Source organism: Eucyclogobius newberryi, unplaced genomic scaffold (assembly GCF_026437365.1).
Source record: "Eucyclogobius newberryi isolate DKJ021-1_F unplaced genomic scaffold, fEucNew1.0.hap1 SCAF_8, whole genome shotgun sequence".
Lineage (NCBI taxonomy): Eukaryota > Metazoa > Chordata > Actinopteri > Gobiiformes > Gobiidae > Eucyclogobius > Eucyclogobius newberryi.
Genome location: NW_027316500.1, coordinates 14,536,696 through 14,548,859, shown reverse-complemented (window position 1 = coordinate 14,548,859; position 12,164 = coordinate 14,536,696). Strand labels below are relative to the sequence as shown.

The following is a 12,164-nucleotide window of genomic DNA, read 5'->3' as shown; positions in this document are numbered from 1 at the left end:
CCGAACATGCAGCTATGGCATTCAAAAAGAACTCGATCTCGTGCTCTCCAGCCTGCTGTAGTTCCTCTAAACATTTAGGTAGACAGGCCTCCACAGACTGCAGAAACTCCTCCAACTCCTCCAGGCTGTATCTGGATGCTCCCAGTTGAGAGTTTTGTGGGTTTGTTTGCTGTCGGCTCTCAATGGGTAATGTTACAGAGTTCCCGTATGTCATAGGCTGAGTGACGACCACACTAACCAGCTCACAGTCCTCTGCACTGGGCACATCCTCCAGCAGCTCTGCAGTGGACTGCTCCTCATAGTCTCTCTTTGAACGCCAACCTAAACTTTGAACTCTCGACCCTGAACCTGAGGAAGACCTGTCTTTTCCTTTTAAATTAAATCTATTGTGTCTCCCCTCTTGTACCAGACTGTGACTGTGGTACAGAGACGCACTGTCCCGTGCAGGAGAGTAAAGGAATTCCTCCTGTCCAGAGCTTAGAGACCGCCCTGTCTTCAGCTCTCCAGACATGTGCATTGCCTCTGAAGAAGACAGACTCCTTGTCCCAGGACCCACTCTTTTGTTGGGATGCTGAGTGTGTCGGTCTCTGTCTACAGTGGGGCTATAGAGTCCAGAGTCATCCTCAGATGTCAGGGAGCTGGTCATACTTTGTCCCCTCCTGCCATTGATGAGCGCAGGCCTTTCAGTGCTCCCAGAGCACAGGGTCCCACTGCGGCTAATGTATTCGCCCAGATTTGTCGGAGCAAATGCCCTCCATGAGCGCCGATGATGAGGAAAGTCCTTCTTCTCTCCTGCCTGAAAACGTGACTTGGGCAACACTGTATCTGAGGCTCTGATTATGTTTCCATTGAGCTTAAGTCCCTCAAACGCTGCACGCTCATCCAGCATGGTGGCTTTTCTAGTGCGTAGTTCAAACGAACTGGAGGCAGACAAAACTCCATTTCCACACAAATTGGTGAAGTCCAGGGTGCGTTGTGTGTATGGTAAGGTGCCAGTAAAGTGTCTGGAGGCAAGGCTGCCTTTAGAACTAGAGTCTATCTGCTCATTGAGTCGCACTGTGTCGTAGATGGATCTCTGGGGGACATAACAATCATCAATGTTCAAGTCCTCATCCTCCCCCTTCCCTATGCACGAAGGGTTTTTTCTCAGGCAGTCTGGTCTGCTGAGAGGCTTACCCATGCCAAAACAATTCACTACTTTCTGTCACAAATAGCTGAGGTAGTTGTTGTATAGTGCAACACAAACTATTAAGCAGTAAATTATCTTCTATTAAAAATAGCAATTAAATTGGAATTTATACAAGAAAGTGCTTTGTTTTTCTGAAAAATATAATCACATGATAATAGAAAAAAAATCTCTAAAGAAATATATATATATAATAAACAAACAGCTTCACAGTATAAAATCTGAATTGGAGGAAAGTAAGCAAAAGTTTCTGAAAACAGTCAACAATCCAAGCACAATTGCTTTTTATTCTTTTCCTTGAATGGCTGAAAATATTCCTTCATCCAAAGTGCTTTTTAAATCCCTGAAATTCTTGTAAAATCCAAACAGGGTAGGTAATCTTCAGTGCAAAGTTATACATCCACCGATGAATCCAGAAAGCTTGTTCAAAAACTGCATCTTAGTTGTGCTCGGAGCTTGTACTCGTGGATAAACAAAAAACCCTGTTCTTTCTCTCCCATCGCTGCCTGTGCAATGACAGACTCCCTCCTGGCAGAGCTTAGGCCCCGCCCCCGCTCATTATTCAGACAACATCTGCCACAACTCCATTTGTGCTCAGAGCCGCTACGGCACATGTTGATTGGTGGACACATGACCCTTTTCCCCTTCTAATTCCCCTTATGTCTCTATGGACTGCATGACTTCACTTCTAAGCAAAGTTGATCCCATGTCCTGACATAATCGTTTTTTTATGTCAGGTGACTAAAGGAATGGGGAGTGGAGCAAGACGCCGGCTACTCACAAAAAAAAACCCTTGCAGGCGTCAGCATTGGCTCCCACTGATGACATCACACTTTTCTGAAATAGATACACATTTTTCTTGTCTCCTCTTTGCCCTCCGTGTGGATGGGTGCTGGGGAGCCAGCAGATATTGTTAATTACTGTGGAATGCTGAGGGAGGCACAGGTCCCAGGTAATTTAACACCAGCGGCTCTGCCAAGTGCATGAAGGGGGCTTTTTACGTCCATCGAGCGGGACAGAAGAAAGGCGGATAGAAGAGATCATGAGAGGAATTTATTTTGGTTTCCTGGATGGTGCACTTGTTTGGAAGCAGCACTTGTTTGGAACACATCATAGTCACTGTTCTTGACTGGAGCCAGCTGACTAATGATCATATAACCATCTCCCCGAATCCTACAATTACTCCAGTCCAAATATAGACTGCCATTGTAAGTCCAAAGTAAGTATTATATTGGGAGAAAAAAGGACTTAAGCTCAGTGGTAACTTGATAGTGTTTTTCTAATGGTCGTATGAAACTGTGGCAGTGAGTCAGCAGCGTGGCTTCGATGACACAATTTGACTTCCATTAACTACATTGTACAGAGTCTATGAATCACAGTGTACATGAGATACTTGTGAATGGCGCTGACACTGAGGTAATGTCTGGGAAGCCACAGAAAATGTCCACACCAACCCCTGAGGAGCTGAGTCACGGGGGCTGCCCTATAGATTAAACACTGTTTAGTATATAATCTGGTTATTCACACACATAGTTTGTATTAATAATATGATATACTCTTTGTTTTTGCTTTTAACGTCCTAATGAATTCAAGACTAAATATGTGAAGTCAGGTATGTGGATTTCTAAACCTTGACCTAAAATGGTCATACGCGTGCGCTCTCTGTTTATTTCTTACTGACTGCCAATAAAGTTCTGTTCCTTGCAAAGAATGGAAAATGAGTAATTTTATGATACTTTTAAAAAAAACGTTGATGACATTACATTGTTATGTCATCAACGTTTTGTTGCTAAAGACAACTGATCCATTTGGTCTGTGAGGACAAAGGGTTGGGAGGGGGCCCGGGGAGTTGGACCTATGCCCTCTCAACCAGGATGGGCAACAAGAGAAAGTGGGGGTGAAACACAATGACTATGTTGCTTAGCAACAATCTGAATCAATCACTTCTTTTGTACTTTTGCTGCAAAGAGACCAAACTGGACACAAAATAGACACCCCAACATTTTAATCCACCCCTCTCTACTGCGCTCATCACCCCTTAATTGAAAACAAAATCCCTTGACCTACTATTGGGCATGATCTGTGTCCTGTACTCATCTGTTCACTGTGCAACGTTGTAATGTGATATACACATTTAAATGACATATCTCCAACTAGGTTAATCTGCTTTTTGAAGCCTACACAGGAATTTTGAATATTTTACATCTGTCTATTACAGGTCGATCTGAGGTAAATAAAAAACTGAAAAAAGTAAAATAATGTATTTTATTCAACAAACAAATTAATCTAGTAGGGCAATAGAATACAATAAATTCTTCTAAATTGTAAAATAATGTAAGCTGAAGGGATTTAAAGGTAAAACCAAATCAACAGAAAATTACAGGCTGAAAGTCCATTAGGAAAAGCTCAGTTAATGTAGATCTATTTGTAGGCGTGACTTCATTACTGAATCCACTGACTCAATTGACACCCTGCTGGTCACCACCTGGCTCTGATGGCCCTATCCCGCACTGCCATCGGGCCTGGGCTATAGCTCCTTTGTTTACACCACATGCCCCCAAGCAGTTGTCCCACGGGAATTCCTTGTATGGGGCAAAGGAGTGAATCGAGAGCGCAATGCTAATCTGTAATTCTAGCCACTACTTTACAGCCTCTACTATACGAATGCTATGCTATAGATTAGCATAGTATTAAATATACTATGGTATATTTACTTTTGTTATTATGAAAAAAGAAATAGCATGGCAATAAACAAACACATATTATGTTGTATGCAGGGCTATATAAAGAGAGGGAGGCACAAGAACATGCTACAAGAGATGAAGCATTACTAATGTGCAAGGCAAATAGGCCAGGCCCAGTATGTAAATTGGAATTTTGAGAGCAAAGTAGTTTAGTTTACCATTGAAGCAAATGTACTACTAACCCTGTTTTGAAGCCAGAACGAATCACTCACTCTTTGAATTGTATTTTTCTGCCTTACACAGATTATGTTATATCCATCCATTTTCTACCGCTTGTTCCCTTTCGGGGTCGCGGGTGACTGGAGCCTATCCCAGTGACTTCGGGCCTTAGGCGGGGTACACCCTGGACAGTGGCCAACTTGTCGCAGGGCCAACACAGAGACATAGACATTACAGACAGTTCACGCTCACATTCATTCACTAGGGTCAATTTAGAGTCACCAATTTTTGCCTAACACATGCATGTCTTTGGACGGTGGGAGGAAGCCGGAGAACCCGGAGAGAACCCACGGTAACACGGGGAGAACATGCAAACTCCACCCAGAGAGATCATGTGATGTTGGTCTGATCCAGGAATCGAACCCATGATCTCCTTCTTGGGAGGCAAGAGCGCTAACCGCCTTTGCCACCGTGCACCCCCTATGTTATATCTTATATATATATTTATTTGTTTAAGTACTAGGAAATAAATTATAAACATGAATTTGTATTAGTGATTTAACGCTCAATTAATGTATTATCCTTGATGAAAAAAACAATAAGTTACCTTGAAAGCCTCCAGCTGCAGATTGATGACCTCTGTTTCCATGCCAACTGCATCCTGGGAATCTTCCTTGACCACGGCCTTGTCCAGTTTGTCCACCACTTGTTTGATTTTTCCATACAGCTGCTCTAGATTTTCAAGTGTACTCTGCACTTGTGTCTCCCGGCTCTTCGCTCTGTCCAGCAGTTTACCACATTGTTTATTCAAGGCATCCAAATCTCTCTTGAGTCCAATCAGATCTGGAGAATTTTCAGTCTCAAGCATCTTTTTGCATCTGTCCCCGGCATCAGACGTGTTTGACATGAGCTCTTGAAGTCTCCCGATAAAACCACTTATGTTGCTTTGTTGTTCTGTAAGTGTATCCAAGTCTAAATCCACTGGAGCCATGTTGTCTAACTCATCATCTAAATCTGTGAACTGGGTAAACATTTCACGGATGTTGTTTTGGAACTGTCCGATGCCCTGCAGTTTACCCTCCAAGACTTGGCATGTCTCCTCTAGTTTCTTGCTGAGAGTGCTGTATTCCTTCTCTATACTGTCACTTTGCAGCAGGAGGTCGGTCACCCCCTCTGCATCTGGGACGGCTACAACCAAGGCCTTGGCCAGACCCTTCATGTGCTCAATCTGGTTTTCTACTCCATTTAGACTCTTGTGTTGGGCTTTCATGTTGGCTAAGTTCTTGTTGCTATGTACACCCTGTAATTCATATGAGTCCATCTGCTTTTTAGCTCCTTCAAGGTGCGATTGAGCCTCTTTGTAGCCATCGTTAAACTCCTTTACTTTCTGTGAGATTTGCTCCAGCGTTTCCTTCTTGTTCTGTAGAGCCTCAACCACACTGTCCACTCCTTTCCAGATACTTGACTTTTCCTCTTTGATCATTTCTGTATCAGCATTAGCCACCTCCAAAAGACCCTCTGCTGCTGTGTTGAGCTGTTCAACTAGTCCTCTGTGCTTATCAGCATCCTTTTGCAAAGCTTTGACTTGAGAAATGGAGTTCTCCACCTCGACAGGATCCACAGTTAGTGTGACTCTTGCCTCTCTGGTTTCCGACTCCTGTATCCATGAGTTTAGTTTTTCAGCATTTTCGTTAAACTTCAGTGATTTTTGTAAAGCAGTTTCGAGTTTCTTGGCCTGTTCAGTACGGCTCTTCTTCACGTCTTCCCAATTTGACGACAGTGCAGTCAGTTGCCCCTGCAGTGCCAGTCTTTCTGCTCCGTCCACGCTCTGGAGCAGCCTCTCACCCTCTGCAACAATCGTCTTATAAGCCTCCTCGTGCTCATTAAGTCTCCCCTGCTTCTGGTCGTGGTCCTCCAGACTTTGTTGGAGCACTTCCACTTTGACTGAGATGGACTGGGGCTTGGATTCCTCCTGAAGTGTCTCGCTTAACCACAACTGGAAGTCCTTGGAGGTCTGATGGAACTGCTGCGAACTGGCAAAGGTTGAACTCAGCTCATCAACACATTTGGCTGTAAAAATAAAAGATAAGACATACATAAGATTTCAGACTGCTCTCCAAAGTGTTCAATGTTATGATAATACTACTACTTCTTTTTCACAATGTCCTAATTATGGACCACTGACCTGCTTTCTCCTCCAGTTGTCTGAAGGGTTTGGCGACATTCTCAAGTTGCCTGGTTAAGTCTGCTCTCAGATAGTCCTCCGTCACTAGTGTTTTGAGCTCAGCACTGACCGCCTCAGCCTCCTTTAATTTCTTCTTTTCCTCTCTCAGTTGAGCTGAGATCTTCTGCACATCCTCCAGGTGCCTCTTCACAGCATCAGGTTGTGTGCTCTGGCTGTGGTGGTTGGTGAGCTCGTTTTCCAGTTCTGTGGTCGTGTTGTTTAGACTCTGCAGTAACTCCTGAAACTGTCCGGTCTTGACAACAGCCTGGTCGATCAAGCTGTCTCTGGAGTCCAGCTGTCCACTGAGGCCTATCCACTTCTGGGTGACCGCTGTGAGCTGCTCTTTCACAAGTTTTCCATTCTGAGGATCCTGACTGGAGCGCAGTAAGGCAGAAGCTGCTTCCTCAAGCTGCTCATGTTGACGAGTACGACTCTTGAACTCATTCTGGATAATCTAAAGAGAGAAAAGAACATTGCAGTTTACGTTTGTCTGAACAGGGAAGGGATGGTTAAAATCAGTACTTACCTGAACCTGTTGCTTTTGCATTTTGAGCATGTTTGGATCAATTGAAAGTGGCCCGAGAACACCCATAAGCATCTCTTTTTCTGAAAGCCACTGGCAAAGTTGCTTCTCTGTGGTTTTGAATAAGTCCTGGTTTTTGTTGGATTGTTCGAGATGTTGTTTCCTCTCCTCTACAGAGTCAGTAATATCTGCCCAAGCCGCATCTACAAATAACAGAACGATATCCTTCACACATCTGCAACACGGGTCAATACTATTCATATTTCACATTATCAGCCGTGGGTTTCATTTCATGCACACCTATTTCTGATAACATTTGCTTCCATTTGGCTGCCTCTGGAGAGTTCGGATGGGTATGTATCAGGTGGAGAAGCTTTTCTCTCAGCTTCTGCAGCTCTTCTCTTTTCTGCTTCATGTTGTCTTCAAATGTCTGTGACAAAAGCGTAATACATTGATGCTCTACCATACAATTACAAATGGAGTAACAATAATATATCAATGTAATTACTGTTACTGTGACAGGTTAAAAAGCGAGTCACAGATTTGAAATTTGTCATAAGACACTATTTTCACCTTTAAGTTAATTATTGTGGTCAAGACTGTGTTCAGTACAAAAAGTGTAAATGATAAAAATGTACATATAACCTGTTAAAATGTTTATTTCTATTGGCTGGCGGAAATGTGTAATATGCGCCTGCGCAAAGTTTTCAGTGTTCTTTCCTGAAATAAAACGGAAGAGTAAAGACGTGATCGTCTCTGTCTTTCACTTTTCCCATTCAAAAAGCACCACGTACCTCTCCCAAACTGTCGGAGCAGAGGGCGCAACATTTGGAGGCACCGCTGGGATGTTTGGCTAGAGTTTTATCCACCAGCCGTGAGTGGAAGCTCGACCCGAATATCCTTCTTCGAACCCTAGCATCGGAACCTAGCATCAGCAGCGAGGCACCGCAAACAACGTGGCTTTGTCAACACGTGCAACAGGTCGTATCTCAAGTGCGCACAACCACCACTAGAGGGCACCGCAAGACCACGAAGTTGAATAAGCCCTCGTTGAACTGCTTTGTCCACGTATCTGATCAAAATGGAGTCGGAGCTAGAAACTTTGCAGCTTGAAATTAAAGGTGCATTATATGAACTGAATGTTGAACAACTGATAAACGTGTGTTTGACACTAATATCTGGACAGAGAAAAGAGCAACTCACAGACAAAAGTCGTGGCCAACTTATTGCACTGATCACAAGCCATGTTGAAAGAGCTGAATTAGCTGAGCTAGAAGACGAGGGAATGTCTGAGTTGCTCAGTATTAAAGACACTATTGAAAATGCAAAAATGCCAGAGTCGGATTTTGCCCGACAAGGTGAAGACCAAGAAAGAGAAGATTTACAAAAAGAGTTAAATGATTTACGAACCAGGATTCAAGAAAAAGAAGAAGCTATGCAGCAGATTACAAAAAAACTGACCCCACAACCCCTGCCAGTGCAAAGACGAGCCCCAACGCTTCAAGATAACCCTATGTGGCGCAAAGACTTTAAGATAGCAGGCCAAATTGGTGAGCCCGGACAAAAAGACAAGCTCACATTCTCTAGTTTGGCCAGGCAAATTGAAAGTGGGCTCAGTAAAGGCTACCAAGAAGACGAGATAATAGATGCAGTGATCCGTGCCATCACACCAGGTTTGCAGTTGAGGAGCTACCTAGAAGGTAAAGGGGACCTCACTCTTCCTGCTCTGCGGAGGATCCTCAGGTCTCACTATCTGGAGAAAGGTGCTACTGAACTGTACAAGCAGCTCTCCTCTGAGGTGCAAAGCAGTAAGGAGACTCCACAAAACTTCCTTCTGAGGGCCATGGACCTTCGGCAGAAGATTCTCTTTGCATCCCAAGAAGCAGAGTCAGGTCTGAAATATAATCCGGCTTTGGTCCAGAGTTTATTCATGCATACCATCCTGACTGGCTTGCAAAGTGACAGTATCAAGAGTGACATGCAGCCCTACCTTCTCCAGGAAACCACATCTGATGAAGTCTTGTTAGAGAAAGTTAATGTGGCGTGTGCAAATGAAAAGGAACGACAAGACAAAAAGAAACATGCTGTTACCCAAAGAGCGACTTCAGTTAATGTCGTTCAGCCCAGCGACACCCCAGCCCCAGCAGAGAAAAAGACAGTCCAAAAACAAAGCACTGCCGCTTTGCCACCGGAGCTCCTGTCAGAGATTAAAAAGATGCGCTCTGAGATGGTGCTTTTAAATGACTTAAAGGCTGAGGTTTGCCAAATCAGAGAGACCATGCAGAAGTCGACAGCTGTTGCAGCACCCTTCAGCGGAGGACCAGGGGACCACTACTCGGCACCAACCTTCCAGCCGCGTCCACCGTTCCAGGAGCCACGACCGCCGAACCAGCTCGACCCATCTGCTGGGACCTTCTACCCTCAGCATTCCCAAGCAGCTCTTCAGCAGTACCACCCAGCACCAGGCCTGGGACCAACGAGAGGGAATACCCAGTTCCAGTAGCGCTTTGCCCCTCAGCGGTACCACATGCCCCGCCCACAGCCCAGGTGTTACTCTTGCATTCAGGCAGGGGAGGAGTTTTGTCAGCACTGTTTTAGATGTGGGAGCAATGAGCATTTCAGGGCGGGCTGTAGAGTACAGAGGCCAGTGAGACAGGCTAGAGTTAGTGCTTTAAACTAGCACGGGTCACTCCAACGGGACATGGGGTGACCACAGAGACAGACAGATCCCAGTGTTGTTACGGTTGTGCTAATAGGGAAATTCAAAGTTTAAAATGTTGTTCAGTGTGTAAAAGTGCCCTTTACTGTTCCAAAGAGTGCCAAGAGGAGCACTGGTCCATGCACAAAAGTAAATGTAAACCCTACATCTGTGGTAGTGTTAGGGGTAGGATGTCCTCTAAAAGACCAAACAACAAGAAACATTCTGAAGATAGAATACCTTCTGTCAGAGAGTTAGTTGGGAGAAAGTGTCTCATTAGGTGTTTTTTAGGAAACAAAAAGTTTGAAGCACTTTGGGACTCTGGCTCACAGGTTTGTGCTGTAGATGAAGTTTGGAGAGACACTAACTTACCCGAGGTACCACTAAAAGATGTGAACGAGTTTATTGACCCTAATGTACCCCTACACCTTGTGGCAGCCAATGGCACAGATATGCCATACATGGGCTGGCTAGAGGTCCCATTCAGACTTACTGATAATGACTCTGAGTTACTCATACCAATTTTAGTACTTAAAGGTAACCAGCAGCTATGTCCGATTATTGGGTTTAACGTCATCGAGCACTTGGTCTTAGACAGTTTAAAGTGTGGGACTGACTCAGGGGGGAAAGACAAACTTCTGAGGGCAGTTAAACTGGCTTTTCCACATCTCAGGAAAAACAAAGCTGATACTTTCATAAAAGCCGTAAGTGTGGGACAAACACCCGAGTACAATGTGAGAACAACAAATGAGAGAATGACTGTACCCAGTCATAGCTCACTTTTTATTGAGTGTAGGGTGCAGGCTAAGACGTTCAGAGAAGACGTTACATTGATTTTTGAACCTGGAGAAAATCCACAATGGCCTGACGGACTAGAGTTTTGTGACACTTTAGTTTCAGTGAAAGCAGGGTCTATTCCCAAGATAGTTGTCAGTGTACAGAACCCAACCAACCATGACATCACTTTATCTGGTAGAACTACTATTGGTACTGTGCAGTCAGTGGGGTCTGTTTATCCGGCCAACATCTTCAAAAAAGATCTACCTACTGTCATTAATGAAGTCCACATTTGTGAAGCCGCAGAATGCCCCCACACCAGCGAGCAATGGGACCCTCCTGTTGACCTGTCTCATTTGAATGAAAGTCAAAGTAAAATTGTTCAGCAAATGTTAAGGGAAGAGTCTCCATCATTTTCGAAAACTGATGATGACATAGGGCGTGTGACAAATCTGCAGATGGACATTATGTTAAAGGACACAGATCCAGTTACTAAAACATATCTGTCTGTACCAAAACCACTGTACAGGGAGATGAAGGATTATTTACAGGACTTGATAGCTCAGGGGTGGGTGGAAAAGTCTATTTCCTCTTACTCGTCCCCTGTAGTCTGTGTAAGAAAAAAAGACGGCACACTGCGTTTGTGTATTGATTACAGAGAACTGAACCGCAAAACACACCCAGATCGACACCCCATTCCCCGGGTACAGGATGTGATGGACAGCCTGGGAGGGAACACAACCTTTTCACTACTGGACCAGGGTAAGGCGTATCACCAGGGGTTCATGTCCAAAGACAGTAGACATATGACCGCATTTGTGACCCCCTGGGGCCTTTATGAATGGATTCGAATTCCATTTGGCCTCATGAATGCCCCGGCTGCGTTTCAGCGGTGTATGGAACAATGTCTAGAAGGACTGCGGGACGAGATATGCATTCCTTATCTGGATGACGTCCTTGTATTCAGCAGGACTTTTGATGACCATGTTGAGGATGTCAGGAAAGTATTGCGACGCCTCAGAGACAATGGGATAAAACTAAAACCAAGAAAGTGTGACCTTTTCAAACCAGAAGTTAGATATCTGGGCAGGATTGTTTCTGCTGAAGGAAGTAAAATGGACCCAGCAGACACAGCTGCTGTGAGAGCACTGAAAAACAAGAAGCCAGGTACTGTAGGTGAGCTAAGAGCAATATTAGGACTGTTAAGCTACTATAGGCAATATATCAAAGGTTTCTCTTGTATTGCTAGTCCTTTGTATGATTTGCTCAAAGCCCCGTCGAACACAGAGACTCAGCCGAACACAAGAAAAAAAGTGACAATGAGAAAAACTAACTGTGTCCCTTCCAGTACACCTATTCATTGGACTAGTGTGCATCAGTCAGTGTTGGAGCAGCTAATTGAATGTTTAGTACAACCTCCTGTTTTAGGTTTCCCTGACTTTACTCAACCGTTTGTTTTACACACAGACGCTTCTAACCAAGGACTAGGCGCTGTATTGTATCAGAGGCAAAATGGAAAACTCTGTGTAATAGCTTATGGATCAAGAACCCTAACTGCAGCAGAGAAAAACTATAACTTACACTCAGGCAAGCTAGAATTCTTGGCTCTAAAATGGGCAATCACAGACAAGTTTCGTGATTACTTGTACTATGCACCATTCTTCACAGTGTATAGTGATAATAATCCGCTTACTTATGTACTGTCAACCGCTAAATTGAATGCAACAGGAAGCCGATGGGTTGCAGAACTTGCCGATTTCCATTTTTCTGTGAAGTATCGCCCAGGCAGAGAGAACATAGATGCGGACAGTTTATCTAGGATGCCTTTAGATATGGAGACTTACATGGAGGCA

The 12,164-nt window shown here is 44.3% G+C and overlaps 1 protein-coding gene across 1 annotated transcript in view; it reads right to left on the bottom strand.

The window, feature by feature from the left end:
* Positions 1–12,164, bottom strand: part of dst (dystonin) — an 85,460-nt gene that overhangs the window by 17,570 nt on the left and 55,726 nt on the right. The window contains exons 60-63 of the mRNA XM_072437346.1: positions 7,137–7,266; positions 6,840–7,039; positions 6,275–6,767; positions 4,697–6,159 (exon numbers count right to left, since the gene is read on the bottom strand). Of these exons, the coding sequence (XP_072293447.1) occupies positions 4,697–6,159; positions 6,275–6,767; positions 6,840–7,039; positions 7,137–7,266 (2,286 nt within the window). The remainder of the gene's footprint in view (positions 1–4,696; positions 6,160–6,274; positions 6,768–6,839; positions 7,040–7,136; positions 7,267–12,164) is intronic.